Consider the following 26,000-nt stretch of genomic DNA (forward strand, 5'->3'; position numbering starts at 1 on the left):
TTGCAAATCCGTCTGACCGACTGATTATTAACCGATAGTTAATAATATGTAAATCTGACGTTTAGTTCTGGAAATGTAAATATCTGGGGAAAGTCACCTTTGCACCCTTTTACTAAATGTCTCACCCGATCAAAGTGCAACGATGCTTATTTTCCCAGTCGATATGAGAACGTGAAACATATGATGGTTTTAAAAGCACATGAGGATATAATTTCGTCACTTTATTAAATTAAATTAAATTTTAAATGTATGCATTTAGCGGACGCTTTTATCCAAAGCGACTCACAATGCATTCAAGCTTTAAATTATTACCTATTATTATTATTACTTTATAGTGTCACAATGACCGTCTTTCTGCAGTAACTCGCCTGTCATAATTTAACGAGTGGGTCGATTACCTGAAATGGCTGGAGTTGCACTGAAAATAGTAACGTTTGTTTCTTGAACAAATCGTTCTTTTGACCCAGTTCTCAGGAAGTAACCGGTTCACATATCGAACTGAATCGAACTTTAGTTCCGGATTGATGACGCAGGATGCACAGCCGAAGTAGTTTCTTTTACTGTATATGGAAGTAGCACATACATCTCAAAAAGAACACATTGAACCGTGGATGTTAGGTCACTGTACTGTTACTCACTGTACTGTAACTCAGTTTCAGGGTGTTACTGATCTTCTTATATCATAGACCATCTTTGTGGAGAGTAACATTTCTAATTTTTAAATCCTCAGAGAGTTCTTTGCCATGAGGTGCCATGTTGAGCATCCAGTGGTCTGTATGAAAGAATTGTACTCAAAGCACCAAATCTTTAATTCTCTAATTGTATGAAAGGAACTGTATTGCACCAATTACTATTATCTCAGACGGTCGATTTCCACAGTGGATGTCCAATGACCATGAGAGAAATGAAGAGCAGTCAATGAGCAGTCAGTTGTACTAATTTACTCTTTAAGATGTTGAATAGCAATAATCATAAGATAACACTGTGTAAGCATTCTTTTAGCAAGCTTTTAGGACATACTCTGAGGGATCACAGATGACAAATAAAAAATAAAAACAAATAAAAAAATTTCCAAGTAAAAACTGCCAAATAAAGTTTACATGTAGTTACGATTTGCCCCCCCCCCCCCAGTCTACATATCTCTACATCTGTTAAATTATTGTTATTATTATTATTTAATTCCCAGTGAATAGCAGTTAAAATTCTGTGCTAAATGATTGCCATTCTTCCTGGAAGTGCATGAGGAGCTCACAAGATCATGGAAGGCACCTTTTACTGCCTGAAACAAGTCTTGTGGCTCATCTGCTCCCAACACCCTTGATGGTGGAGCCATGTGGGGGTACAAGGGCATTCCCTCGGTGGAACAGTTGTTGCCCATGCAATTATGTCCTTCAGCCACTTCCACTCTGCGGGGTGACCCATGCCTCCCCTCACGAGCCTGCAAGTATTCGTCAGGTTTAACTGGCAGTTCTTACAGAGCTTGTGGGGAAGCGGCTTCCAACCTTTGCACCATGGCATTACTGCAGGTCCACCAGGCCAAAGCACTGAAAGTCCTGCATGAGGTTGGTCACGACCAGGCAGATCTACACGAACTGCGTGATATGACTGACCTTGCTATTTGATCGACGAAGGTGACCGCGCAGTCCCTGGGCCATGTGATGTCCACATTGGTGGTCCAGGAGCCACCATCTCTGGCTGTGTCTGGCTGACATGAGAGAGCAGGATAAGATACAGTTCTTGCCAACACACAGCCTGGCGGCAAGCGAAAGTGCAAAAGGCCCTGAGACAGGTAACACAGAGATGGACGAGACTGCTTATTGGGAGATAGTGACTGCACCACTCCATCCTCCGGAGGAAGGCAATGGGCATACAGTGTCAGGAGTTTAGAGGGATCCCCAACTGCGTTGGCATATTAATTGCCTTGTGTCGCTAGCAGTACGCCTTGCCCTGAGCTGCCTCAGATGGCGCATTCGGGGCCGGGTCGTTGTGGTTCACATAGACAACACACTCTGACCATTGCGTATATCAACCGTCAAGGCGGTTTACGCTCCCATTGCATGTCAAAACTCGCCCACCACCTCCTCCCGTGGAGTCAGAAGCATCTGAGGTCCCTTCATGCCATCCATATCCCGGGAGTGTTCAATAAGACAGCCGATGAGCTGTCTCGAGCAGCTCTTCCAGGAGAGTGGAGACTACACCCCCTGGCAGTTCAGCTGATTTGGAGTTGGTTCAGCATTGCTCAGGTAGACCTGTTTGCATCTCCAGAAACCACCCACTGCCAGTGGTTCTACTCCCTAACAGAGGAAGTGCTCGGCACAGACGCACTGGCACACAGCTGGCCCCTGGGCCTGGGCAAAAATGCATTCCCCCAGTGAGACTTCTCGCACAGACACTGTGCAAGGTCAGGGAGGACAAAGAGCAGGTCTTGTTAGTGGCTCCAAACTGGCCCAACCGGACCTGGTTCCTGGAACTCATGCTCCTCACAACAGGAGGAGCAGTGCCAATGTGCATTGTCTAATTTAGTTACACTCGGGGTGGGTTGGTCTCTCTGGCAAGATCCTAATTTCATCGATTATCTGACATGACATCTCCGTTCCCTCCTTCAGGGAACGAGGGTTACCATACATAACCAAGATGTTCCCAATTTTGGTCCTGGAGCACCCCCAAAACTGCACATTTTTAAAAATCAGGTGTGTTTGAATAGTGAGACATCTAAAATGTGCAGTGTTGGGGGTTCTCCAGGACCAGGATTGGGAACCACTGATTTAGATGTTAAACTCCAGCGTATTTGTTTTTCAGATCATTGGCAGTGGCACTTACGCAAAGAGGAGTGAGTGCATGCACATGGTTGCCAGATTGCTCAAAATAAGCAAAACATGTTGCTTATTGATATTTATGAAAAAAATATACTTATGAAGGCATGAGTAGTAAAGGGATGTGAGCAGTCTGCAATAACGTCTCGTCTTATTTCATCAGTGGAATTGTTGATATAGTCTTAGTTTTCATTTAATGAAATTTTATTAATAAGATCGGGAGATCGGGAGGAGCGCGTCAGATACTTAGCCTAATCAACACAGGTGGACCATAATCAAGTAATCAATCCCATAGTATAAATATTGCTGACTTCCCTCTATCCATTGACGGTTTATCAGCATGCTGGTTCGCTTCGTCTGTCACCTTTCCACGGACCCAATTTTCGTACCAACGAAGAGAGCTACACAGGGGATTTATAAGACCTGCTGCTTTTGCCGGACCCGAGATCATTTCTACCCAGCCAAACACGGCCGTTGAGCGGCATTAAGCGTCATCATGACAGCTGGTCTCCTCGCCAAGCCACACGTCGCGGCCAATAGACCGCGCAAGCTCCGAGCTCGCCTTGCTCGACACAACGATCGTGCCGCCCAAGACCGAGCTCTCCCCGAGCTCTGGATTACAGCAGAAAGTTGTTAAACGACGTCATGACGCAGTTCCGTCTTCTTCTGCTAGTGTTTTGCCAAACCAGCGTAAAGGTGCATTACCGCAACCTGCTGATCTGGAGTGTGGATTGCGCATAGATTTGGACTACAGATACAAACGTTCCGTCGGATGATGATGCCACTTTTAACCACGAAGCAAGGGCATTACATTCGCCTTACCGCGCACGTTTAAACCTCACGGAAATGATACAGACATAAGTTCCATGGAGAAAAAAAAAAAAAAGCTTGTAAGTCTCTGGATAAAAGCGTCTCTGCTAAATGCTTAATTTAATTTTAAATTTTAATTTCCATGCAAGTTTTCTGGTAGGACCAAATCATTTAGGGACCTATTTCACCATTCACGTTTGCGTTTACATCTGCCTCCATTTTTTGAATTAAACACCTACTTATCTAGATCCAATCAGGTGCTAGTTGGAAAATAAGCCACGCCCACTATTTTCCTCATGTATTATTCCATTTCTCTCGGGAATACGTCACAACACTAGAGAAAAGTCGTTTGCAACTTCCGTTTCACGGGGACTTTAAGGACCGTAATACGAAAAAACTGGCAAGTAAATATCTTTAGAAACCACTTGGAAGCAAATAGCACATAACTGCTATTAACCCATTTGCTTGCAAGCATCGCCAACGGCCCCAGTTTATTATCGTTTCACTTTCACAGCACGTTAAACATCACTCTCTTACTTGATCTGGATAAACCCTGCATCAATTGAAAGTCTAAAGACTTTGGCTTTGATATTTGACCAATATTTCGATAAAACATCATTTCAGTGACAGTTATTTATTAATTATGTCAGGAAAACGATTCCTATTCCCGAATGGTAAACGTCGAAGTGTTAGCTCGTGGACAAATGTTGATCATGGATCTAGTCAGAAAGAATCATGAGCAGAAACATCTTTATCTTGGGTATGTAATTTCTGTCTCCATGCCAAAAATGGGGGGTGACTGGTAAGGGGTTAACGTTACTGCTGTAATCATGTCTTTCGGTACAACGTCTTACAAGACTAAACATGCTTCATCGTTTCCAAAAGCCTCTGTTTCCACAGTCCATACTACAACTTGAAAACAGCGTTCCAAACGTATCCACTCGGGAGACCGTCTAAAGAGCCCGGAGGCCAAATGAGAGGAAAGATGCTTTTCCAACAGGAACATAATAATGTGGACAAGGCTTGAGGAATTGTCAAATCAGGCAACCAATTGCTGAGCTGGTGACACAGTAGGCTACCCATTCATTTTTAGCTTGCCCCATCAAATGTCACTAACCCTTTTTTTCTCTTCCCACAGCCAACATCTACAGCAGCCGAAGCAAGTAGCCTTGCACGTACCTCCTCACTGCTGCAGCAGTGTCTGCTCCCGCAGGAGCCTTTCCCGTATCTTCCCACTGCCGCAGCAGTGTCTGCTCCCGCAGGAGCCTTTCCTATACCGCCTCACTGCCGCAGCAGTGTCTGCTCCCACAGGAGCCTTTCCTATACCTCCCCACTGCCGCAGCAGTGTATGCTCCCGCAGGAGCCTTTCCTGTACCTCCTTACTACCGCAGCAGTGTCTGCTCCCACAGGAGCCTTTCCTATACCTCCTCACTGCCGCAGCAGTGTCTGCTCCCGCAGGAGCCTTTCCCGTATCTCCCCACTGCCGCAGCAGTGTCTGCTCCCGCAGGAGCCTTTCCTATACCTCCCCACTGCCACAGCAGTGTCTGCTCCCGCAGGAGCCTTTCCTGTACCTCCTTACTACCGCAGCAGTGTCTGCTCCCGCAGGAGCCTTTCCTATACCTCCTCGCTGCCGCAGCAGTGTCTGCTCCTGAATGGAGCCTTTCCCATATCTCCCCGCTGCTGCAGCAGCGTCTGTTCACACGCAAAAAAAAAAAAAAAAAACAACAACACACACATCACCTCCGCTTATAGGTATGCCATGCATCCTAGGTTGCGGTGATAGCATCATGTATCGACAATAGCCAAGACGATATTAGGCCCATATCCACCTAATAACGTTCAATCTCCAATCCACGTTTTTTTTTATTATAATTTTTAGGCGGCCTACCATAATTCGGCTATCAAATCGCTCCGTTATCCCATCTCAGCACTGCACTTCACGCTCGCCCATGCTCTCAAAGGATGATGTGAGCCTGTAGGTGGCAAAGAAGTCTCCATCCACAAATAGACATGCATCGTTAGCAGATATAAGGTATTCCATCGTACTTTAACAGGTAAATCCGATACGTGCCATATTTTAAAGGAACTCTCACTAACGGAGTTTAATGCCACAGCTATATTAGAATGCATCTCATTCTGGTCTCAGGGGCGGCGCGTCGGTCCCATCATGAGGCATGTGGTCCAGAGCGCGTATGACCAAGGCATCATTTCAACCGAACTCACTCCAAATATATGAACTTACCGGTTTTTGAATACCTTATATTTAAAGCATTTGTTTACGTCCATATTAGGGTTAAATCGTTGGACTTTAAATGGAATCTACTATCGTAAAAAAAATTAAAAAAAATAAAAATAATAATAATAATAATAAATAAATAAATTCACAGGACAAGCGAGATGACAGTAGTGCCGACTACATGAACTAGCAGTTTTAAATATAGTATTTTATATTTAATGCCAGTTTATCAGCACGTCCGAAAAATATATATTTTTTCGATTATTGGTGATTCCATAGGCTCTTTCGTGCACCTGCATGGTTAAAATGGCAAATAGTAAGCTCAGACAAGTATAAAGAATCTTTCTCTTACTCCACCCATGCACGATTACATCGTCGATATGTACCATCGATCTCATGTGCTGACAATATGACAATTCGACAACGACCACATCGCCGATACATGGCACCTATTCGGGGTACACTGGCACAGGAAATCCAATTTATTTTTGCACGCTTAATTTCAAATACAACGACTGCACCAAAATTTTTCGGACTCATTATCGGAAGCAGCTTATTGGATTCGCTAAACAATTATTCAAGTAAGCCTCACAGCGTCTACCCTCGTAGACAACCAAATCCTCCTTAGTATCGAACTCCCTGTCAGGCGCTGCAAGAGTGCTCCCGGTTGAGCCAACCTTAGCCTTCTCCGTTCAACTATCAGCAAAGCTTACTCGTATGACATCGTGAGTATTAAACTCCTGTCAGATGCTTTCCCGCTTAAGCAATCTTGGACTTTTCATCCGACCACCAGCGACGATAACCAGATAACCTTACCTTTTTCTATCCTATGGCTGGCAAGGCTTCTCTCTTCGATGCCAGGAGCTCGAGCTCCATTCGGATGCTAGAGAGCTTCCCGGCCAGACAACCTCGCCTTTTCCATTCTGCGGCCAGCAAGGCTTACCCGTTCGTTGCCAGGAGCTCACACTCCCTTCGGACGTAGGTGAAAGCCCCCGGCTACCCTTTTGCCATTCTGTCTTACGTACAGAGAGGTTTACCCATCCAATGCATGGAGTCAAGGCTCCCATTGGATGTAGGTGAGAGCTTACCGGCTAGACAACCTTACCTTTTCCGTCCTTTGGCCAGCGAGGCTTAACCGTTCGATTCCGGGAGCTAAGCTCCTGTCGGCCGAAGGTAAGAGCCTCCCGGCTGGACAACCTTTTCCGTCCTTCAGCCAGTGAGGTTTACCCGTTCGATTCCTGGAGCTAAGCTCCTATCGGACGTCGGTCAGAGCCTCCCGGCTAGACAACCTGACCTTTTCCATCCTTGGCCAGCGAGGCTCACCCATTTGATGCGAGTGCTCCCATCGGACGCTGGCGAGAGCCTCCTGGCCAGCCAACCACGACCATTCCACGTGGTTTAGGTTACAAAACCTACAAGCAAGCCGTTCGATGCCGCAGGTACCAAACACACAAATAAACCCTCCCTCCTTCCTACGGTCGTCAAGGCTTACCCGTCTCTTGCCGCGAGTAGCAAACTCCCATAAGACGCCGACGACAGCCTAACGACCACACAAACTTACCTTTTCCATCCTACGGCCTGCGAGGCTCACCCAGTTGTTTTGGGGAACAGGAAGTCCCCGTTGGATGCTGGCAAGAGCCTCCTGGCCACCTATCGTTACCTTTTCTGTCCCACATCCGGAGAGGCTTACCCGTTCGATGCGAGTGCTCCCTTCGGACGCCGGCGAGAGCCTCCCGGTTAGACAACCTTACCTTTTCCTTTTCTATGGTCAGCGAGGCTTACCCGTTCGATGCGCGTGCTCCCTTCGGATGCTGGCGAGAGCCTCCTGGACAGACTTGCTTTACGTTTCCACTCTATGGTCGGCAAGGCTTACCCGTTCGATGCGTGTGCTCCCTTCAGACGTCGGTAACAGTCTCTCGGCCACACAACTTACCTTTCCATTTGACGGTAGGCGAGGCTTAACCGTCCAACGCTACGAGTCTCGTCCTCTCGCCAAATCCTGCAAAAAAAAAAAAACCCCAACAACTCTCAGCTACCCTCAGCTACCCTCACATCTTTTAACCCCACCTGGCGAGGCTTACCCGTTCGATGTTCTGAGTTTAATGCCCCATCGGATGCCGCGAGAGTCCTCCCAGTCAGGTTTTCCTTTCCACTCTCCCCATCCGGCGAGGCTTACCTGTCTGATGCGTGTGCTCCCTTCAGACCTCTGGCGAGAGTTCTCCCGGTCGGGCCTATGCTTGCCGGCCGCAAGTGAGTCTCATCCATCCGATGCCGTGAGTCGGGATCTCCCTTCGGATGTTGCCAGAGTCCTCCTTGTCGGCCAACCCAAAGCTTTTTATCTGTCAAATCGAGAGGACCCAGACGTCCGTCATTCTGAGTCTCAATCTCCTGTCGGAGGCTTCATGGGCCCTCTCGGTCAGCATTAGGCCCTTCACCCACTGAATAGCAGGGGCTATTAGCCAGTAGGGCCCGTACGCTGACACCGTGACCTATTCCGGTCGAGGCAACTCGGGTCCTCCCGGTCGGGCACCACAACCACGCTGCTCCTCCTCATCGGCCGGTAGGGCTCACCGTTCCAACGCCACAAGCTCCAGTTGAGCATCGGCTCGAGCCTTACCGACCGGGCGCCAACAACTACGTAGTTCACTAGCTGCAGCCGGTAGGGCCTACTCTCCCAACGCCCAAGTCGCTCCCTCTGGAGTATGTAGGCCCTTCCAGCCTGCCAACGAGACGACTTCTCAGGAAACCAAATCACCCCCCGCCAGTACTCTATGCTTTTTGGGGGGGAATTCTTTAAACTGGCGGCTGTCCTCTTGTACATTTGCTTTTTTGGGGGGTACTCTAGGTTCGGGTCATTCCCGAGCTCGGAGCCCTTCCCTGGACAGCACGCCAAATATGCATACCATACCTCAGCTAATTATATGTAAGCGTGAACTAGTGAAATGAAATTTTATTAATAAGATTCGGGAGGAACGTGTCAGATACTTAGCCTAATCAACATAGGTGGACCATAATCAAGTAATCAATCCCATAGTATAAATATCGCTGACTTCCCTCTATCCATTGACGGTTTATCAGCATCCCTCCTCCACCCCATCTCCTCACTTTAAGTTCACTTTATAAATAGAAGGGGAAGAGGGGGTACTCTAGGTTCGGGCCATTCCCGGGCTCGGAGCCCTTCCCCGGACAGCACGCCAAATACGCATACCATACCTCAGCTAATTATATGTAAGCGTGAACTAGTGAATTGACAATAAGGCAGTGAGTACACCGTAGATTTAATTCATAAAATGTATAATATTCTAGTACTTAGTATGTCCACCAAAACTTAAAGTATACTGCTCTGACTCTTCTCTGCACTGAGTGTAGAAGTTCATGACAAATTTTGACATCTGTCCGGTTTAATTCCTGGACGACCTCCTTAAATGGTCTTTAATGGGGAGTTTTGTTCAGCTCGTCTCTACAGAATCCCCCACAGCTGCTCAAGAGCATTAAGATTGAGTGAAATACAATTCCACTGAAGGATTTTCACTGTGGGAGAATGAATATATTCATTGTCATGCTGAAAAAATGCCCAGTAATGCAGGGAATGAGGGGAGGGTAGCAAGCTTTTGTATTACATCACACAGTGTGTGAACTCCCTCACACTTTCAGCACTCATTCATCCCTATTTAAAAGCTTTACTACTACTGAACGTCTCTGTGGGTACCAAGCACTTCTCACTGTACTCCTCCTCTAGCAACACCAGAACATTTTGGATGCTTTTGGATCTGAAATGATTGACCTGGTCTCTTGAGACCAGAGTATGGATTCTCAGAAGTCTCTCATTTGTAAATATGGGCCCTGGAAGAGGTTAAATGAGTTTATTTTGCTTTGGCTACAGTAGGAATTTCTAGAGGTGGCAAGTCAATTCTGCAGGCTGCGTCATACTCTGTGAGATAAAGGTGAGATAAAGTCTCTTTTCATAGCTTTTGCCGGCTCTGAGACACTTGCATGTTATTTCTCCTGCTCTTTTTCTTACTTTTTCCTGCATATTTGGTCTTTTCAGCCTGCAAAGTTATTCAATTTATGATCTTTATAATCTGACTCCATTTTAGTATGACCTCGAATTTAGGTTGAAATGCAGATTGGTTGCTTGTCTGTTTCTAATTAGTATTCATTTTACATTTGATTATTCTAGTTAACTCTTTATTTTAAAAGTTAATCATTCATTTGGGTGCTCATGTCGGTAACAAAGATACATCATAATCTACAAGAGTCAATAATTACAGAGTAAAACAGGATAAAATCAAATGTAACAATTTGTTATCAGTCAGGTAAATATGTATTCTGCTAATTACATAGCCAATTCAAACATATCCAATCATATCAAGACAAAACATCAAATTCTCAAAGATGAATCTAAAAGGAAAATATGTATACCTGACCTTAGAAAATACATAGTATGAAGTGAAGAGACACACAACACACTACGGGCTTTCTGGCTACAGAATTGCCCTGATTCTCTTGCAACATTTCCCTAAGTACTTCAGACCAAGACAAACATCCCCCGAGATGGAGACAGGAACTAACAATTGGATTTTGTATGGATCGTGTAGAGTTATAACCTTTTGAGACAAAAGGCATTTTGCATGAGACACTGGGAAATGGCACACCCTGTGAGCAAAATATCTCTTTATCTCTTAACTCTTAGGATCTGTATAACCCTTTAGTCTACTACTTGTAAAATTAAGACCATTGTACCAGTCGCCCTGAGACAATTCAAATGACACCAAACAGGACCGTAAATATCACTTGCATTAATGTAGACCACTATATTCTACTCTTGACCATTCTGAGTGAGCTGGGTGAGGGGAAGGAAGGGGATGAGGAGGAACTGTTGCATATGTGAGAGAGGCCTTTCCTGCATCTTCTCTCAGTGAGATGTGGGAAAAGAGGCCTGTACAGGTATGTTAATGCACTGATTTGTCTACTGTATGTCTCAGAAGATCAAAGTGTCTGGGGTTCTGTAGTTCTTACACTAGCAAAAATTCACTCATCATTAAATGAAAACATAAAGTGAAGACCTGGGTATTTCAGGAGCCTTATCACAAGTCCATTGTTTTTGAAAGTTGGTGCTACTTCTGCTTTATTTTTTTACACTTAAAACAGTAATTTGGTATTGCTCTTTTACCATTGTCCTCTTTTATGCTAAGAAATAATCTCCTTGCAGTTCTCTCCCAAGTGCTTTCACTGCTTTTTTTTTATAACTTTTAGGAGGGGTGTAATCATTTTGCTTCACAAAATTGTATCACTTTAATAAGAAAATCTTATTTTGCTGAATAATTTTGGCATTTTTCGGTAAATGATCAAGCAGGCTTGTTGGAACATTACATCTCCAAAGAACACTAACATTACTTCTAAGTTTAGAGTAATTGCTGAATCAAAGTTGTCCTAAACACAAAAAGGCATTTTGGTTTTAGTACAACTTTAAAGAAAGGTTTTGATCCACTTCAAATGTTGACACATTGAAATGTGTATACGTGTATATGTGTGTGTAGGTGTGTGTGTGTGTGTGTTCGTGTTGTACTGCAGAAGCTGACAAGTGCCCTTGTTGTTTGTGAACAGAAGCCGATAAGTCAATTTTAATGAATCACTGCAATGTATTCAGGTCAGGTTACAAGGCTATTTTCACTTTGAAAAGACGTGCTATTCTACCTGTGATATCTTCTTCAGGTCATAAAAGGAAAATAAAAGCTGAAACGTTTTCACAGAACCTTGCAAAAGCAGCGCGTTGAAAAGCTCGGTGTATTGCATGGAATCACATACATACAGTTTATGATTCAGGAGAAGAAAGATCAACACTATTCAACTATAAAAATGAAACTTAAATAGGTCATTTTGCGTATAAGTATAGTTTAATTTGATCATCGAAGGTCAGTAGCAAAGACTTTGGTTAATTAAATCGGATTTACAAATTTAGTTGATGCAGATTTGTATAATCTGAATTTGCATTTGACTTTTTATTAATTTTGAGTAATCTGTTTTTGTTCAGTGAGATGAGTAAATACATGTTCATATTTAGTCTAGAGCTACAGTAACATCATGTTAAGAAAGGGCCTCTGCACTTGCTCACAATTTCTCTCAACATGGCAACATGAGAGCTTTCAGCCAATAAATGAGAATACAAAGTAACTGGAGTAACTTTTTTGGGGAAAATTAACTCTGATATTTCCTTCTAAATCTCAACACTGATTATTACTTGATCAAAACAACCCAACTGCAGTTTGATTTATATTACTTGGAATGTAAATTATTATATATATATATATATATATATATATATATATATATATATTTTTTTTTTTTTTTTTTTTTTTTTTTTTTTTAAGGAAAAAGTATTTTTTCAGACTTTTGGAGAACACGGTGTAGAAGTAGTATTTTTCTGTGTTTTTTTACACAATCTTACTCCATATTTTCTGATTATTTCAAAGATGTCAGCGATCAGCTCCAGTTCAGATGATCCAGTGATCCGGATTCTTCTGATGGGCAGAAAGGGTTCTGGGAAAAGCTCATCTGGAAACACTATACTGAGAGGAAAAAAGTTTAAACTTAAAAAGCAGAAAGCTGAAGTTTGTGATGCAGAAGCAAAGGTTGGAGAGAAGTAGTTTTCTGTGATTGATTGTCCAGATCTACTGGATCCAGATCTGAGTAAAGAACGGCTGGAGGAGATGAAAGATCAGCTGCTCTCTCGATGTTCAGCAGGTCTCAGTTCAGTTCTGCTCAACGTTCCTCTAGAGGAACCACTGGAAAATGAGGAAGAGATCTTGGATTTTATTAAGGGTTTATTTGGTCCTGAAGTTCAGAAGTACATCATGATCCTGTTCACACATGAAGATGATCTGGAGGAACTGGATGAACCACAGACCATTGATGAATATCTGCAATACCACGAGGATCTCCAGCGACTGGTGACTGTTTGTGGAGGAAAGTTTCACTGTTTCAATAACAGAAATAAATCAGATGATCAAGTACAAGAACTACTGCAGAAGATTGAAGGAAGGATGGAGGAAAACAGAGGGAAATTTAGCATGGAACGAATGAAGAGGAGTGACAGCAAGGACATTGACATGAATTGTAAGTTGTTTTGTTGTTGTAAATTACTACAGTAATACATAATGTGCTCACCTGTTCATTTGTTGTGCTCAGCACTGACATATGTTGTGCTGTAGTTAAGAGCATCTGCAAGTGCCTTAAATCTAAAACTGATCTTAAAAGAGAAGAGCAGTAAATATCACACTGTTGTGATGTAGTTTCAGGAGGAAGTTTAATGGATGAAGATCCAGATGACATTCAGATTCCTGAGAGGAAAGACCAGATCAGGCTGGTTCTGTTGGGAAAAACTGGAGCTGGGAAAAGTGCTGCAGGAAACACAATCATCGGCAGAAACGTGTTTAAATCTACTGTCAGCTCAAAGTCAGAAACAAAACAGTGTAAGTCAGAAACCACTGAGAGGATGGGCAAAAATATCCCAGTGATCGACACACCTGGATTTTATGATAATGTACTCAGTAATGATCTCAGTAATGAAAATCTGGACTGGATTACTAACGCATCGGCTAGGAACGGAACGTGCTATGGCGCTACCCTTTTTTGTAATGTGTTTACTAACCTTGAGCGGAATGTATGGAAGCCCGCACAGGACCAACTACTCCCGTGCAGGTCTTTTAAATACAGTCACAATACGCCGGGGACGTGCGCATCTGTTTGTGTGTCCGGCATTAAATCAATGCACCTGCCTCTGTTCTTCTCCTCTGACACTGCGGACTTGGCCCGTCTGATCAGTGTTATGGCTTTACAAGACAATTTTACTATTTCTGAAAGCTGCCTTCGTAGCTTTGTACTAAAAATAAGTTCAAAGAATGAATCCTCTATTCAATCATTTAAATCACTTAAGCTGAGGTGTTTAATTGTTCTGTTGCTGTTGATTTCAGGAAATGTGCAACCTAATCCAGGCCCAGACTCTGCTATATGTTTCAATACCCCTGCTGATTTTAAATCCAGGGCTGGCCTTGGTTTTATTCACTTGAATGTTCGTAGTTTGATTGCAAAGATAGATATGATTCGTATTTGGGCACACTCAACTGAAGCTGATGTAATTGTTTTATCAGAAACTTGGCTAAGCAAATCTGTTCTGAATGAGGACATCAGTATTGATAGTTACAACGTATATAGGACTGATCGTCCCAGAAGGGGTGGGGGTGTCGCGGTATATATTAAAAATAAGTTTTGTGTAAATATGCTTCTCTCTAAATCAGTGAGTAAGCAATTAGAATTTTTAGCTCTTGATCTCGAGGTCTCTAGGACCCTCCACATTATGGTAGTTGGTTGCTATAGGACACCATCAGCTGTCAGGGATGCTCTGCCTTCTTTAATGCAGCTTTTATCAGGACTAAATCAGAACGAAATTGTAGTCATTGGAGATCTAAATTGGAACTGGTTACATCCAGTATCTGATGAATTTAAAGCTTACTGTGATTCGCTAAATCTCTTTCAGCTCGTTGACAGTCCCACTAGACCTAACCTGAAATGTCCAGATAAATCATCTTTAATTGATCTTATCCTAGCCAACGTTCCTTACAAATACTCAGCAGCTTCTGTTTTTGCAAACGACATTAGTGACCACTGTGTTGTTGCCACGGTCAGAAACACAAAAATTCCCAAAACCAAGCCACGTATCATTATTAAGTGCGACACAAAACATTTTTCGGTACAAGGGTTTTTATATGACCTGTGTTTTATTTTGATTGGGATAAAATGTATCTTATTGCAGATGTTGAAAATGCTTGGAAATTTTTTTTATGATGGTTTTAAAGAAATTGTTGACAAGCATGCTCCCCTCAGAAAATATAGAGTAAAAGGCCGAAACAATGCATGGTTCACTGTAGATTCAGCCAACTCTCTTCATGAGTGTGATAAGACCTGGGCAAAAGCCAGGAAAACAAGCCTGGATTCTGATTGGCTGCTCTTCAGGAGACTGCCAATTTGTGCACTGTGGCTATCAGAAAGGCCAAAGCTGACCACTTTCTTATAGAAACTTCACATAATTTAAATAACCCCTTAAAATTCTGGAAGACGATTAAATCCTTGGCTGGAAACAAAACTGGCATTGAGCTGCCACCATGTATTCTTAAGGACTCACATAAATTATCCGATAAGGCTGAGATGCTTGGCTGTTTTAATGAGCATTTTATTGCCTCTGGTTCATTATTTGATTCCTTCAACACTTCACATCAGAATCATCCTAAAGGTAATTCTCATGGTCATTCTGGAGTCAGTAAATCTTTTAGTTTTAAGCCATTTTCAGTTTCAGAAGTGCATAAAGCCCTCACACTTTTAGACATTAGAAAATCGGCTGGTCCTGATAACTTGGAGCCTTATTTTCTATAGTTAGCATCTGATTTTATTGCACCACCTTTGACTTATCTTTTTAATCTTTCTCTGGACACGAATGAAATTCCACTTACATGGAAATCCGCATTTATTCTTCCTCTGTTAAAAGGAGGCGACCCGACTGATTTAAATAATTACAGACCCATCTCGAAACTGTCTGTCCTGGCCAAGGTTATGAAAACTCTGGTGAACGAACAATTGAAAGAGTTTCTAACTATCAACAATATTCTGTCTAATTTTCAGTCAGGTTTTCGTAAAAAATACAGCACAACTACAGCAGTCCTAAAAGTAGTAAATTATTTTATTGACTCTTTAGATAAAAAAGAACATTGTGCGGCTCTCTTCATTGACCTATCGAAGGCTTTTGATACTGTGGATCATGCAATATTAAAACAAAGACTTCTCAGTGTCGGTTGTCAGAACAAACAGTTTGCTGGTTTGAAAACTATCTATCAGGTAGATCCCAGTGTGTACAGGCAGATGGTCTCACCTCCAGCCCTCTAAGTATATCCAAGGGTGTGCCCCATGGGTCAGTGCTGGGACCACTTCTATTTATTTTATATATCAACAATCTTGATCAAAATGTCTCCAATGCAAATTTTCATTTCTATGCCGATGATACTGTGATGTACTGCTCTGCATCAACTCCAAACCAAGCTCTTTTTCAGCTTCAACTTGCTTTTGATACTGTACAACGTACCTTTACGACAATACTAAACTTATGTTGTTCTCAAATGCAAAATCAAAGTCACGGAACCTTCTACCCATCACTACTTCTCAGGGCTCCGAGATTGAGTCTGTATCTCAATTCAAGTATCTTGGTATCCTAATTGATGATTCACTCTCTTTTAAACCTCACATTCAACAGTTGGTAAAAAAAACTAAAGCTGAAATTGGGTTTTTATTTTAGAAACAAGTCATGTTTTTCCTTTGAGGCCAAAAGGAGGCTTGTTGCTGCCACTTTCTTGTCAGTGCTGGACTATGGCGATGTTATATACATGAATGCTTCCTTCACAAGCTTGAAACTGTTGGATACTGTTTATCATGGAGCTCTTAGGTTTATCACAAACTTTAGAGCACTTACTCATCACTGTTCTTTGTATGATCGGGTTGGTCTGCATTGTCCACCCGTAGACTTAATCATTGGTACATTTTTATCTACAAGGCAATTCTTGGTCTGCTTCCCCCATACCTCCAATCTTACATCGAAAAGAAAAGTACAGAAGATATTGTCTTCGTTCTGAGGACTTATTATTATTATCTGTCCCTCAAGTCCGGACCGAACTGGGAAAAGGGGCGTTCAAGTATGCGGCCCCCTGCACTTGGAATCAGCTGCAAAATGTCCTGAATCTTAAGGAGCCAGTTTCATTGGTTAATTTTAAATTACTTTTAAACAACATGGAAGTTACACAAACTAGCTGATAATATGTGAAATTCTGATTTCTTATGACTTTATAATTATTTATTACTTGTACAAATTGCTATATGTTGACGTTATATGTTTTTATGTCTGTAACCTTGTTAATTGTGCTGCTGCTTGTCTTGGCCAGGACGCTCTTGGAAAAGAGATTTTTAATCTCAATGAGTTTTATTCTGGTTAAATAAAGGTAATAATAATAATGAGGAGGTTATTAAAGGTTGGGGGTTCGATTCCCCGGGAATACATGATAGGTAAAAATTGATAGCCTGAATGCACTGTAAGTTGCTTTGGATAAAAGTGTCTGCTAAATGCTTTAATTTAATTTAATTTAATTTAATTTAATTTAATTTAATTTAATTTAATTTAATTTAATTTAATTTAATTTAATTTAATTTAATTTAATTTAATTTAATCTCAACATCATTGAAGCTGTAGTATTGTAAATCACCAACATGCTTAAGAACTAAAGAAAAGTTTTTGTATACATAATATATGTTTGTGCTCTGTGTATATATGATTTGACACCTGTGTATATATTTCATTAAGAAAAATCATATATGAAATATATTTATTTATAATAATATATACGAATATAAATATAGACATGTAAACGTAAATTTTTCTAAATATATTGTATGAGTGTGTATTTATATATACATAATAAATCAACACAGAACACATATGTATATTATATATACAACAACTTTTATTTTGAATGGGATTTATCGCAATTAAGCAGCACTAATTTCATCAAGATTTGATAATTACACTTTAAGTATCCCAGATCACATCGCAGAGCTCCAGAGACCTCATGTATAAAACTTTATGTAGATTTCATCATAAAGATTTGCGTACGCACAAAAGCATTTACCAGAACCTGCCCTTAGTAATCGCCCATCAGAGGAAAAGCAAGTACATGAATCTCCACCCTGTCTCCTCCCCAAAATAACCATATATGGAGATTAAAATGCCTAGTTTCACAATGCATGTGACACCAAATAGTAAAATAAAATGCAACACTTCCAGGTAGGTTGCTAAGACTTGATCCAGTCCTGCTACCGATGATCACATTTTTTTCCAGTAAAGCTCGAAATGCCTGACTGAATCCACAGGGAACTATTTCTACTGAGCATTGGACCTCCAGAGTCTCCCTGAATTGACAGACAGTCTGTATTTATATCTCTGACAGTATATAGCAAGCAGCTATTATATACATACTGTAAATATGCAAATGTGTAGCTCAATGATAAAATGCACCGGCCTGTCTCCAATGAAGCATTTAGTTTTTCAGTTACTACTAGTTGGAGTGCTGAGCATTTTTCTCATCACCAAGGATGCTTCTCAATACTCAGGTGCTTCCTTGTTTCCTCGCTCCTTTGTCCTCCAGCTCATGACCCAGATCTCAGTTCTCTAGATGCACCATACACTAGGAGGTGAGGTACGAAGAGCGAGGAACTTTCCAAAGGAGCTATAAGAAAAAATGAACAGGTGTATCCTATGCAGAAGTCGATCAAGAATATAATATTTATAGTCTCTAAAAGGCTGCTATCTTATTTACATTGTGTCTACATTATCTTTTTTATAATTCGCAAGCTCTGCTCCGTAATCAACAAAAACTTGTTACATTCAAGAAATCAACAGTTATGTCTGTGATAGGCTACATTGCTTGACATTGCAAAAAATTGTGCAAATGCAAATATGCACAGCACAACAGTGTTGGGGTAACACATTACAATTAATGTGAGTTTTGTAATCAGATGACTTTTTTCATGTAACCAGTAAAGTAAAGCTACCAAAAAAGTATCGCCAAATAATTTACACAAGTGACATTTGATAAATTATAATTATGAAAAAGGCAAAAAAAGAGATTTATATAGCAGCGTTAAACTAAACTCTATGGTGACTGATGTTTCCGAGTTGCAAGACATGTAGAAGCCATGTGGAATGATACTAGATCTACACTCTCCTAACGAAAAAACTTCATATTAACCAACTCAGAATCTGTGCCATTCCACAGCTAAAATAATTGAGCTCAGAATCAGTTGATATCTCAAGAAAAAGGTTTTTGGCCAAAAGGGAGTCTGAAAGGGTGTAAAAAAGTTTGAATGATGGTATGGTATGGAGTGAAAGAGGATGTCAGACCAAACACTGAGGCAAATAAATTATTTTGCCAGAATAGCTGTAGCTATACAAATTTTTATATTTGGCCCCACAGGGCATATTATGCCCAGTAAAAAAAATGACCATGGATGAATTTGGTTTCCTGGTCAGTACCTAGGTTATTGTTCTGGCTTTTTATTATAGAAAGTGGGTATTAGCCCTACTATTACTCATTGACAGCACTGGATTTGTGAGAGCTCAAAAGAAGGGACCAGGACAGCCTTCAATCCACATGAATCTAACCCAAACCCTAACCATTAAATCAAAGAGAACTAATGAGTGTTCAGTTATGATCTCAAGGGAGAGCCTTGCATTAACTTGTATAAAATACTGGTAGCACTTTATTTTACAGTCCTCTTCCTCATGTACATACTATGTACTTATTAGAGTAATTACAATAACTATGTAATAACTAGGTACTAACCCTGAACCTACCCCGAAACCTAACCCTACCCCACCCATGTAGTTACCTTGTATTACCAGAACTTTCTTAGATAAATACACTGTAAGTACAGTATAAGTACATGTAAGTACACGTACTGTAAAATAAAGTGCAACCAAAATACTTTCAAAAAGACTTGTTTTGTTGTCGGAAACTTTGTGGATGTAAAACAATAAGCAGTTGATGAATATGATATGCATATATGGTACAAAAGCGCATTTTTTGTCCGTATGCAAGCATTATTATAGTACTTTTAAGTACCATTCTGAAGGTTAAATGATAGGAACCTACTTACTTTTGGTTTGCATGAGTTCCAAGTATAAAAATCTATCAATATCTAAAAAAATGTCAATTTAAATAGAAAAGATAATCATAATTTAATAGAAAAACTACATTTTTGGCCATTTTCCATTGAGGTACACTGTTGCCATATGGCAACGTTTTCCTAAATACCCCCCCAAAATTTTTCAAATTATTTTTTGGATTCGTATAATTGAAGCTATTTCATGTAATAAAACTTATTTTAAAAAATATTTCATGGTTAGAACATAATGCGTACAATAGAGGGTTAACTGCGTATGTTGAATGTTTTGTGGGTTATTATGTGTTTCTCGCAGTTTGCATTAATTGTTTCCAGGTTATGCTGTTATGTTGATTTTCAGTTCATTATAATTATTATTGTTCTCGGCCTCAAATCAAGAACATTTCGAATTATTGACAAAAGACACTTGAGCATGCAGGAATCAGGCACGGGAAAACAGCATCGTCACACTACAGGGTGGGGCAAAACAAAAGTGAAACTAAAGATAAAGAACGAACGTCGCAGCAGCAGCAGCTCGACTCCTGGTGAATCTATATTCGTGCAACAATGGATTTTACGCGAATATATTGACATTATAAACTATTGCAAATATATATTAAGATTATTTTCCTGATGTGAATCGAATTTGTTTTTTACAACAGACTTGTGATCCGTCAGATACAGTAAAGATGGCGACGGGGCCTTTACCACCGACTGGTAAGAGCGCATCCGGGATTTTAGTTTAAACCATAAACTTCAGATGGATGTACATTTTGACATAAAGCAGTTGTTTAAAGTGCAGTTAAGGTTTGGATAAATCAACACACACGCTGCTTCATCTCTGACCAGAGATGTATAAAGTACTAGAGACCCAGACTTGAGTAAAAGTACAAGTGCTCTATCAAAAAAATGACTTGAGTAGAAGTTGAAGTGCTCTTTAAGCACCACACTTAAGTAGAAGTACTAAAGTATTCAACATTTTTTGTACTTAAGTATTGCAAGTAGTCTATTTGAAAATTTACTACTCAAGTACTGAAAGTAAAAGTACAAGTATTGTGTTATGTAGTTATTAAAGAAAGTAGTCAAAAGTTTGAACATATTGTTTTTACTATTTCAAATGATTAACCTAAAGGACAATCACAATTCCTTTGACTGTAACTTTTTGTAAACAAAAAGCAGATTAAAGGGTTAGTTCGCCCAATTTGCAAAATTATGTAATTAATAACTTACCCTCAAGTTGTTTCAAACCCGTAAGACCTCCGTTTATCTTCGGAACACAGTTTAAGATATTTTAGATTTAGTCCGAGAGCTCTCAGTCCCTCCATTGAAGCTGTGTGTACAGTATACTGTCCATGTCCAGAAAGGTAAGAAAAACATCATCAAAGTAGTCCATGTGGCATCAGAGGGTCAGTTAGAATTTTTTGAAGCATCGAAAATACATTTTGGTCCAAAAATAGCAAAAACTACGACTTTATTCAGCATTGTCTTCTCTTCCGTGTCTGTTGTGAGAGAGTACAAAACAAAGCAGTTTGTGATATCCGGTTCGCAAACGAATCATTCGATGTAACCGGATCTTTTTGAACCAGTTCACCAAATCGAACTGAATCGTTTTAAACGGTTCTCCAATACGCATTAATCCACAAATGTTAATGTTAATATTAATGTTAACTTTTTTAATGACACTCCCTCTGAGTTCAAACAAACCAATATCCCGGAGTAATTAATGTACTCAAACAGTACACTGACTGAACTGATGTGAAGAGAGAACTGAAGATGAACACCGAGCCGAGCCAGATAACGAACAACAGACTGACTCGTTCACGAGTCAAGAACACTGATCTATATATATATAACTTACTGTATATTATAGATCAGTGGTCAAGAACCGTTTCTGTCAGACGTGAACGATTTGAGAACCGAGGAGCTGATGATACTGCCCATGTGTGATTCAGCGTGAAGCAGACCGACACACAGAGCGTCTGAACCGAACTGATTCTTTTGGTGATTGATTCTGAACTGATTCTGTGCTAATTTTATGAGCCCAGGTAATAGTGATGGGATTTATGGCTCTTTGAGGGGATCCGGATCTTCGCGATCCGGATCCTTTCAAAGAGCTGTTCAAAAGAACGGCTCTTTTGGCTCTTTTTAAATATTTAGTCAGTTTTAAGAAGCCAGCTTGGGGGCATCTCAGTTTATCCTGGAAATAATCATTGGGAGGAAAAATGAGGTGAGATTTGTAGTCAAATAATTAAAACTCAGATATCACACACCAATATCTGAGTTTGAATTATTCTGAAATATTGATTATTACCTCGTTTGTCATGTGTGGACTATATTCCATAGGGTTGCACAAATCCCTCTGCTTAGACAGTGACATCAATATTTTGGATTTACCTTTAGTACAAAGTGTGTGTGTGTGTGTGTGTGTGTGTGTAAAGCTACGTTGACTTATGTTATTCATACAATACCTACTCAAATAAACATCAAAAACAAAGCCGGCTGCAATAATTTTCTGTGCAAAACAGCTTTTACTACAAACACTTTCACACAAGAACATTGTTATCACACAAGAACATTTTGATAGAAAACAAAAAATATTTAAAGTAGATAAAATTAGAATAAATAAAATGGAAATGTCTACATACTACATACTATTACTACTGTAAACTTTGCAAATAGGACATCAGCCCCTTCAAGTCAATGAACAATAACAAAGTGGGCTGCAATGAACATGCACAACTAATAACTAATATCATCACGCCATAAAGGGTTTGCCTGCGCTGGGTGCGCCCCTCCCCCTATAACTGTTCTGTCTCGCGGAGGAGCTCATTTGTGTGCATCTGTGTGAAATACGCATAGGAAAAAAGAACGACAGAAAGAACGGCTCCCCTCCAGCCGCGACTCGGCTCCCATAGTTCATGTTTATTAGCCGTTCAAAAGAATCGGTTCGTTCGCGAACGTCACAACTCTACCAGGTAAAACGAAGGCTTGCAGTCAACGCCAATGACGCCATTACGTCGAGCGCAAAAGAACCGGTGAACTGTTTTCTTCAACTGGCTTATTGAATCGAACTGTCAGAAAGAACTACTGGTGATCCGAAAACCGATGCAACCGGTTCTTGACTCGTGAACGAGTCATTATTCTGGCTCGGCTCGGTGTTCATCTCTCTCTTCACAGCAGTTCAGTCAGCACGCGCAGTCTTTTTAATCGCTTGATTCGCTCAATGATGTGCCAGCTTCATCAAACCTGCCATCTACAGTTCTGTTTGTAATGGAATGATTCGTAACATTTTTATAATTGTAACGAGTAACGATGTAGCACATAAAAAAATATCGGAGTAAAAGTATTAAACTCATCGAAAATATGTACTGAAGTAAAAGTGGAAGTAGGAGAAAAAAATAATACTCTAGTAAAGTACAGATACCGCCTTTTAGTACTTAAGTACAGTAGTGAAGTAGTTCTACTTCGTTACTATACATCTCTGTATCTGACACACGATAACAAGCATTTGACATTTTTTTTCATATGATGGATTGTAGGTATATTTACAACCCCACGCATTTATTTCCTGTTTTATAAATAAGCCTTTCCAGTTTCAGTGAATGAAATCAAACTTAATCCGAAAATGTTTTTTTTTAAATATATAAAAATGATTTTTTCTTTTATTTTCGGATTGCTTAAAATTTCATCATAGCTATGAATACTGACCTAAACACAATTGCAGGCATTTTTGCAAGTCCGTCTGAACCAATAGTTAATTATATGCAAATCTGACGTTTAGTTCTGGAAATGTAATTATCTGGGGAAAGTCACCTTTGCACCCTTTTGCTAAATGCGGATGTCTCGCCCGATCAAAGTGCAACGATGCTTATTTTCCCAGTCGATATTATAACGTGAAACATATGACATGGTTTTAAAAGCACATGATGATATAATTTCGTCACTTTATAGTGTCACAATGACCGTCTTTCTGCTGTAACTCGCCTGTCATAATTTAAAGAGTGGGTCGATGACCTGAATTGGCTAGAGTTGAATTTAAAATAGTGAATTTAGTGTTTGGTTCTTGAACAAAACATTCTTTTGAGTCGGTTCTCAGGAAGTAACCGGTCGAGCTCATAGACATCATATAGGTAGACGCCCCATCGAACGCTACTGCCTATTGGCACGAACGAGCCGTGGAGCCGCCATCTTGGACCGGTCGCCAGCTCCACTCAGTGTAACTTGTTTGCCAGATGCAATGAGTTGTCAGCGCATTAAATTAATCATATCTCACTGAATACCTAACTGATTTTGACGCGGGTTTTTTGCTGCAAAGTTCATTCATGCAGCTATGATACAGGACACATGGTTCAGCGTATTTTAATATTCATAATAGGCTTTACAGTTACATATTATATTCTGATATAAGATATAAGTGATCAGACGCCCAAAATCTAAATATGTGAGGTAGAATATTTATAAATCACACACTATAAATATGATAAAGAAGCAGAAACAGATAGTTGCAGTAAAATAAGATATTTTAATAAGTTGAAGAAACAATTAATTATAATTTGTGACATATACTCTCTCTCTGGATCTCTCTCTCTCTCTCTCTCTCTCACACACACACACACACACACCACACACACACACACAACACACTCTTCTCCCTCCCTCCCTCTCTCTCCATCTCTCTCTCACACACACACACACACACACACACACACACACACACACACACACACACACACTCTCTCTTCTGTGACTGTTGACACCTTAGAAGCTTGTATTGCTGAAGCCTGGCGGATCAACCTCTCTGCAGCTCTTAGCACCTTATAATAAGAATACAAATAATATATATTTATATAGTGCTTTACACAGTCCTCGAATACACTTTACAGAACAGAGAAAATATGAACAAAGCGACCTTAATATACATTACTTCCTGATATCACGTGCACAAACACAAATAACAGTTATTATATTCTGTCGGACAATGTATGTATAAACTTCAGATTGGATTGTGTTGGTAATAGGCACTTAACGTTACCTAACGCTAAAAGTAAGTTTCGTGCGTCTAACAGGTGCTTTTTCGAACTTCTTTCTGATCTGAGTAGTAATAGTAAGTTATGTGGGAACACTTGAGTTGAGGGAGGTAACGTTACATAGTCTAACTAACGTTAGCTAGCTACGATTTCAGTACAGTACTATCAAAGATCCTTGCTCCTTCTCAATTATCTGGATTTAAGGACAAACTACAACCAATAGTACAATAGTAATGTTAAATCTTACTTGTGAAAAATAATCCCGAGCCGTACTTGCGATGGTCCGCCGATTAGAACAGGAAAATGCTGCACAGTGCTCTGGTATCTTAACTGCTTCTACGCAACGAAACTAGGAGTACGACCGGTTCAAGATGGCGGCCGCAAATCTCATCGCCGAGCGGCCAATAGGGCGTCTACCTATATGATGTCTATGGTCGAGCTGGTCCACAAATCTAACTGCAAGAACATAAAGGAGCCGCGAATGAAACTGTGACCACAAGTTTCACAAATCTAACTGCAAGAACATAAAGGAGCCGCGAATGAAACTGTGACCACAAACACAATTAACTTAAGTGAATTATATGGTAATATATATATTATATGCTTTCACACAAATAACTTTTTTTTTTTTTTAATGTTTCATCATGTTGACACAAATGACTTAAAGCTGCAGTCGGTAACTTTTGACGCTCTAGCGGTTAATAAACAGAACTGCTTGCGTGTTGCGGAAGGACATTGTAGCCGGAGCTACTTCTCTCTGTTTATGTCTATGAAGAATCACAAAGGTACTGGGTTACTCCGCCGCGGTACCCCTGAAGCAATCTAAAATAGTCCGAATATAAACACTTATTATAGGTGTACCCTAGTGATTCACGACAGGCTAAAAACACAGTTTGGAAAATGGATTCATGGTGTACTCGCTTATTATATACAAAGTTACGGACCGCAGCTCTGATTGGTTGTTTCTTAGCTCTGATTGGTTGTTTCTGTAAAGAAACAACCAATCAGAGCTGCGGTCCGTAACTTTTTTTTGTGTTCAAAGAATACAAAAATCTGCATGTTATACATTTTCCAAACCGTGTTTTTAGCCTTTCGTGAATCACTAGGGTACACCTATAATAAGTGTTTATATTCGGACTATTTTAGATTGCTTCAGGGGTACCGCGGTGGAGTAACCCAGTACCTTTGTGATTCTTCATAGACATAAACAGAGAGAAGTAGCTCCGGCTACAATGTCCTTCCGCAACACGCAAGCAGTTCTGTTTATTAACCGCTAGAGCGTCAAAAGTTACCGACTGCAGCTTTAATTAGAATTTTCATTGATACCACATTTCATTGAGAAAACAGGTAGAGACGTTA

The 26,000-nt window shown here is 40.5% G+C and overlaps 2 protein-coding genes across 3 annotated transcripts in view; both read left to right on the plus strand.

Annotated features, from left to right (window-relative positions):
• Positions 1–26,000, plus strand: part of LOC132158722 (uncharacterized) — a 54,438-nt gene that overhangs the window by 25,625 nt on the left and 2,813 nt on the right. The window contains exons 2-3 of one of the 2 annotated variants that reach the window (XM_059568381.1): positions 19,880–20,159; positions 20,277–20,331. The exons of the other annotated variant lie outside the window; for it this stretch is intronic. Of the exons in view, the coding sequence (XP_059424364.1) occupies positions 20,304–20,331 (28 nt within the window). The 5' untranslated portion in view covers positions 19,880–20,159; positions 20,277–20,303. The remainder of the gene's footprint in view (positions 1–19,879; positions 20,160–20,276; positions 20,332–26,000) is intronic. 2 annotated transcript variants of the gene reach the window in all.
• Positions 12,303–14,403, plus strand: LOC132130853 (GTPase IMAP family member 8-like). The gene is given in 3 exon segments (XM_059542727.1): positions 12,303–12,975; positions 13,152–13,421; positions 14,396–14,403. Coding segments are annotated over 3 exon segments (921 nt in total). The 5' UTR covers positions 12,303–12,332.

The sequence above is a fragment of the Carassius carassius genome, chromosome 1 (assembly GCF_963082965.1).
Source record: "Carassius carassius chromosome 1, fCarCar2.1, whole genome shotgun sequence".
Taxonomy (NCBI): Eukaryota; Metazoa; Chordata; class Actinopteri; order Cypriniformes; family Cyprinidae; genus Carassius; species Carassius carassius.